Consider the following 6,000-nt stretch of genomic DNA (forward strand, 5'->3'; position numbering starts at 1 on the left):
ACAGGGACTGCACCACGCCATGCCGCCGCGGGAAGCCTGAGCTTCACCCGCCACCACCTTCCAGGGCCGCCGCCCCGGGATCCAGCCGCCACCGACAGGCCGAGCCGCCGGCGACCGCGACCAAGGCCGCCATGACCCTGCGAGCCCACCGAGCGGCCGGTGCCACCAGATCTTCCTCGAAGCCTAGAAGCTCCGCCGCCTCCGCCTAGCACCACGCCACCACCTTGCGCCGTCGCCCGAGACGAACAGCCGCGACGCAGATCGGGGAAGGAAACGCCCCGGCGCCATGAGTGACCGCCTCACCCGATCTGGCGCGGGAGGGAAGAGGGCCTCCGCCGCCACCATTAGCCGCCCGGGGCTTCGCCCGGCGACCTCCTCTAGCGGCGGCGGAGGGGAGGGGGAGGATGGACGAGCCCGGCGGCGGGGGTTAGGGTATCCGCCCGAGCGGCCCTAGCGGGGGGGGGGGGGGGGGGGGGGGGGGGGCTGCTTGTCAAATCAATCTGGAGTAGTCTATTGCCTGAAGTTTTCAGGTTCAAGCTCAGATGTAAAAGTAACATTATATATAGTTGAAAACAGACAAGAAATTTGCTAGTTTTCACCCGTGAGCAAGCTACTTTTTCACTGACTTGTCTGAGATTCTCTCCACTTTTTTGGTAAAGAATATCGGGAAGACGAAGAGTGAGAATAGAATCTCTCTGAGTTGTCTGAGATTCTCTGAGTCGTCTTGGGAATAAGAGAGGCCGAAATGCAGCGCAGGCTCAAATGACAGCTCTATACTGTTGGCCTGTGTGTGGCCTTGCAGTCCCTGGACGCTCTCTCCATAAGCAAGACCGGACCAGCATTCCCTTCTACTACAGCGCAGCAACCAGCTTCTTCTGGCAAGTGACTCTCTTTGTTTGCAAGTTATTCATATCCTCTGTTCGTCCACATCTGCATGGAGCAGTAGTATTTGTTTTTTTAGTTTCATTGTTGTTTTGCTTTCTTTTTATTTCTGCTGGTTTTCAGAAGCTGGTTGGTAGGATATACAAAGCAGTCATGTTGTACTACCATGATATGAGTTTCAGAAACTGAATGTTCTATGATTGTTTACCATCAGTGTTTCTTTTCTGTTCTAAGAGATATCAGCGGTTGATTCATATTAGATCTGCATTTTATCCCCCTAGTAGCATCACAAATGGAGCCTAGTAGTCAATAGATCCAGTCAGAAAATTATTTTCCCTATGATAGATTTGCATTTTTTGCATACTCTCTCATGTAGTACATGGTAACCATGGTTCGACAGCACCAGCTCTGATTGAGCACACTGTTCATATTTGTTCGTCTTGTACAGCCGGGAGCGGACAAGACAGGGCGGGAGCGCCACCACGTACGAGGACAGAGGAAGACGACCGTCGAGGCGACGCAGGTAACTCAGTTGTAAAAGATCTCCATGTCTAGCACATTTTGCACAATCCAATTCATGCTGCTGCCCAAATCCAGCATGGAGTCTATATATGCTGTCAAAATCAAGCTCATGCCTGAAACATTTAAGTTTGCATATATTCAGAGTGCACACAAACACGATGGTCAGTTGCATTTGCATATGCGCATAACTTTCACTTGCAGATCCAGCATACATGCACAGCATAAATGTTCTTCTCACAACATTTAGTCCAGGTACAAAACGTTCGGTCCTAGCACCCATGGTCACACCTGAAATTCAGTCCCAGCACTGAGCGCACAAGCTTGCATCTGCTCATACCCCAAATTTGAGTAACAGAAGTGGGCTATATTTTCAATGCCCCAAATAACATGGGGCTTATGCTCATCAAATCTCCCAGAAATATTTAGGGCGTCATACTGACCACAAACGGCATGACCTTTACTTTTGGATTTGGAAGAGGGCATCATAACTGATCTTGAATGATTTTAGGGTATCGTTAGTTATGCAAACACATGATATATGGTTCGTTTTATAGGACATAATCAAGATGAGTAATCCATGTGAATGCTGCCAGATCAAGCTTAAGTTTCTAAGGAAGATCAATGGCAACTTCATGCACAGCCTGGTTAGCTATTTCTGCCTTTCCTAATTTCCTAATTCAGTGGGCTGTCCGATGTTTTTCGAGTTTTTTTGTTGCCTCAAACATTTTTTGCACCATTCCTTCTTGTTACAGGTCATACCGGAGTGGTTTGTGAACCAATTTGGAGGAAAGATCTGGAGAACTGTCAAATTAGAGTCCCCTAATGGTAACGTCTATGACGTTGGAGTTACCGAGAATATGAACCGAACAATTTTGAAGTCTGGATGGGCATCATTTGTTGATGCCAATAAAATAGAAGAAAATTATTCATTGATGTTTCGTTACCTTGAAAACGCCCGCTTCAAGGTTACAATATTCGATTCCAGTGGTAAGCAGAAAGCATCGTGCTGTGCTAGGATGGGAACTGCTGGTCCTGATGTTAGGAACCCAAGCACATTTGATGTTGAGAATTCTAGTAGTTCTTGTGGTGGTACTACTCAGTCTTCACCAAGCGAAAGATCAGATTCAGATGGAAGCCAAAAGGAAAGCCTGTACGGTTATAAAAAATCAGCAAAGAAGGCTGCAATATCAGATTCTTCTGAGGAATTATCAGGTAAGTTGTGTACTGGGATTATTCAGTTACCTCCACCACATGTCCTCTTACTGTTGAAACTTATTTACAGCTGAAGACAGTGTATCTAGAGGCAATTTGGTGGATTCATATGGTGTACAGGTGCATTTGAATGACTATGTCCTTTCAGGGAAATGTGATCTTACAGTAGCACAGGAGGCAAAAATACAAGCACTTGTAGAGAAAATTCGATCTGAAATCCCGGTGCTTGTTGTACAGATGAAGAAGACCAGCGCAAACTTTGGTAATCTGGTATGGTAGTTTTATCATCCGCATTTCTTATGAACTGCTTACCTTCTGTAGCTACTCACATTTTCTAGTTATGAACTTATGAGCGATACTATTTCGGAAAGACGGTTTCGTTCGAAATATTTCGATATTTTCGAATTGCTTTTCTAAATAGGTTCGAATCTCTGTTAATACAAGGCCCTTCGCATAGCCCAGTGGTAGGCAATTGTTCTACTACCTCTCAGGTTGAGGTTTTGCTACTCATTTTTGTATTGTTTTGTCTTCTTATTCAGCTTTATGCCTGATGTAGAAAATTTCGCAAAACAAATGCATCGCTGAGATCCGAACCTGAGTCTACAAAGTGGATATATGGAAAGCACCATTAGATCTATCAGTTTTTTGAATAGAATTATTGCTACAACACTAATGTATCCAATTGCTCAAATTCAAATTTATCTAAATTTTATTTCACATTTTACGAAATTTCGCAAATTTCGATGGTTTTAAGGTTGAGCGAAATTTTCTTAGTTTCAAAATTCTAGATCTAGGTTCTGGTTCTAACCCCAACAAGCCTATGAAGGATACGTTTGCAATAAAATATATATCTACATTACTAAATCAATATTATTGTTGCCTTATCAGTTGAAGCCATGTGTATGACAGTCATAGAGTATTGTGTACTTCGTCTGTCAGATAAAACAGCTCAACAGTATCACCATCTATTCTATCCCATTTTCAATTAGATAATACGTAAGGACTACGCACTCAAGTACTTCCCATGTGAAGCTACAAATATCATACTTCAGCTGCCTAGGAAGAACAAGGAATGGAAGTGCAGATTTAATCCAGATCGGCACAACCTTTATTTGGGCTACTTTGTCCGTGAAAACTGTGTTCAAGAGGGAGATATCTGCCTCTTTCAACCAATAGCAAAGGCTAAGGAAAGAAGATTTACAGTAACTGTCCATCTTCTTCACAAAGAGAGCGTTCGTCGTTCCCCTGGTGGAACAGCAGGGATGACACACACGGCTACCGACAGAAGAACAGGCGCAAAGACATCCTTAACAGCCCGTGTTAAGGAGGAACCAGCCACTGATGGTATGGCACACACTGCACATAAGACATAACAGATGCTAAAATTTATGGGCCACATTTCACATGAAAAAAAGATTTTGTTTTCATCAATTCAGCCTGATTCTTTTGAAAACCTATTCAGGCGAAGATATGTCATCATTGGGACCTAAAGAGGATGGAGACAATTCTGAGGGAGCTCCTGAAACCCCCTTCGTACTGCCAGACAGAGCCTCTATAACGCCAGCACAGGAGCAGAAAGTGTGGGAGAAAGTAGAAGCCATTGAGTCGACAGTACCAGTTTACGTCGCGATCCTGAACAAGTGCAATGTTGCTCGCAAATCCGGCATGATGATAGTAAGTTCAGTAAATACAAAATATGCCTATCAGTTCCTCAACAATAAATTTGCCTATCTGCATCTGTGTCACTAACATCCTCCCCGCATATGCACATAAACAGAACATGGGAAAGCAGTACGCGTCAAGGTATCTCGAAAAACAGTACATTACTGGGCATCATGGAAAGAAGAATGTTATCAGTCTGGTGCTTCAACGGGAGGGGAAGAGTAGGACGTGGGACACGGAGCTGCGACGCGGGACTGTGTTGGGGCAAACCCGGTCCGGCGACAAACGCCGCATGCCCTCCGGCGACACGAACGCCGGACGAACCTCTCTCTCTCTTTCACCCGCTCGAACAGAGGTAGAAGAAGGAGCACAGCACACTGGATTTTTCAGGCGACGAACACCACACCGTACGAACGCCGCCTCAGCCGCGCGCACGGCTTAATCTTTTTTCATTGCAAGTGGACTCGGCACATACCGACTCTCAAACACAGGTTACATGGTGACCTTTTATACCCGAAACGCTAAGCAACTAACTCCAACAAATCCTCATGCGCACGTCTAGTCGCTCCTCAAGATCCGGCCTCCTCTCAAAGCTGGCTACACACCAGATCGCAACAACCACCTGATCTTGGCCGGCTATGTAGCCTACGAGACGCAGCGCCCAAGCTCCCGTTGCATACGCACGCACGTACGAGCGCCCAGCGACTCGCTCGCCCAGGCTGCCGTACGACGCGTACTGCACGGCCGACACACCTGACCGCGAGCACGGGCTCATACCAGCTCGGCACAAACGCACGCACACACGCGCGTCACGGACACAGTCGTGGCCATGCACCGGCGTCCGGACCTGGCCCCCCAGACCTAGACCTAGACACACACACGCTGGTCACCACGGGCACACACGCCGTCGCAGTTTATCCTAACAGACTGATCGTATGATGATCTGTAAAGGATGGGTTGCTTTCGCCCATGGCAACCACCTGCGGGTGGGTGACCTCTGCCTCTTCAAGCTGATGGAGAGCGAGGAGCCGCTGAAGATGATGGTTTACATCATTCACCGTGAGAAGTGCTTACATTGAGTCCTGGTTGGGCACTTGGGCTCTTGCTATTCTGATTATCTCTAAATGATTGGGAGAGGAAGGAACTTGTTTATTTATCTACTTTCAGAGGTTATCTCAATGGGTTATTAGTTCTGTGTGCACCTTGTTATCTAGACTCTAGAATGTCTTTGGATGGTCAAGTATGAACTACTAGTTATGTGGTTATGATTTCTGATGAGTTCTGTCAGCACTTTGTTATGTAAGGTAACCTTTGGGGTTAAGTTAATTTGAACAACTTATAATTATGTGTTGCTGTGGTTTGAGGGCATTTGTTTTTTGCATGGTTGATGCATTTTCGCTTGAGCTGCGAGAGGGTTAAGGCCTCTTTGGTTCGACTCTTTCAAGAACTGAGGGCCTACAAGCCACCACCGAAAGGACAAATTTGACATATGCGTGGAAAGTCACTACGGTACAAGCCACCGTTCCAGACCGAACATTGTATCGGTCAAGATACGCAGCATATATACCCGTAACCGTACGCATACGCACGCAAGAAACAAACTAGTCACTGCTGGGAGGCAAGGATTTCCATGGAACGTGTACAGAAAACAAAAGAAGCTATTTTGTTTTTCTAGAGAAAGAAAATGCGGACATATAGAATACACTAGATACATCAGGTGTA

General features: G+C 46.1%; 1 protein-coding gene across 1 annotated transcript; it reads left to right on the plus strand.

Annotated features, from left to right (window-relative positions):
* Window positions 1-864: 864 nt before the first annotated feature.
* On the plus strand, window positions 865-4,389 carry LOC109784513 (B3 domain-containing protein Os03g0619600-like). The gene is made up of 6 exons (XM_045233894.2): window positions 865-1,405; window positions 1,959-2,048; window positions 2,157-2,616; window positions 2,687-2,886; window positions 3,606-3,960; window positions 4,079-4,389. Exons 2-6 carry the CDS (start codon window positions 1,971-1,973, stop codon window positions 4,363-4,365), a joined length of 1,380 nt encoding a protein of 459 aa, XP_045089829.2. The 5' UTR covers window positions 865-1,405; window positions 1,959-1,970; the 3' UTR covers window positions 4,366-4,389.
* Window positions 4,390-6,000: the final 1,611 nt, after the last annotated feature.

This window comes from Aegilops tauschii, chromosome 3, assembly GCF_002575655.3.
Source record: "Aegilops tauschii subsp. strangulata cultivar AL8/78 chromosome 3, Aet v6.0, whole genome shotgun sequence".
In the NCBI taxonomy this organism is placed as follows: domain Eukaryota; kingdom Viridiplantae; phylum Streptophyta; class Magnoliopsida; order Poales; family Poaceae; genus Aegilops; species Aegilops tauschii.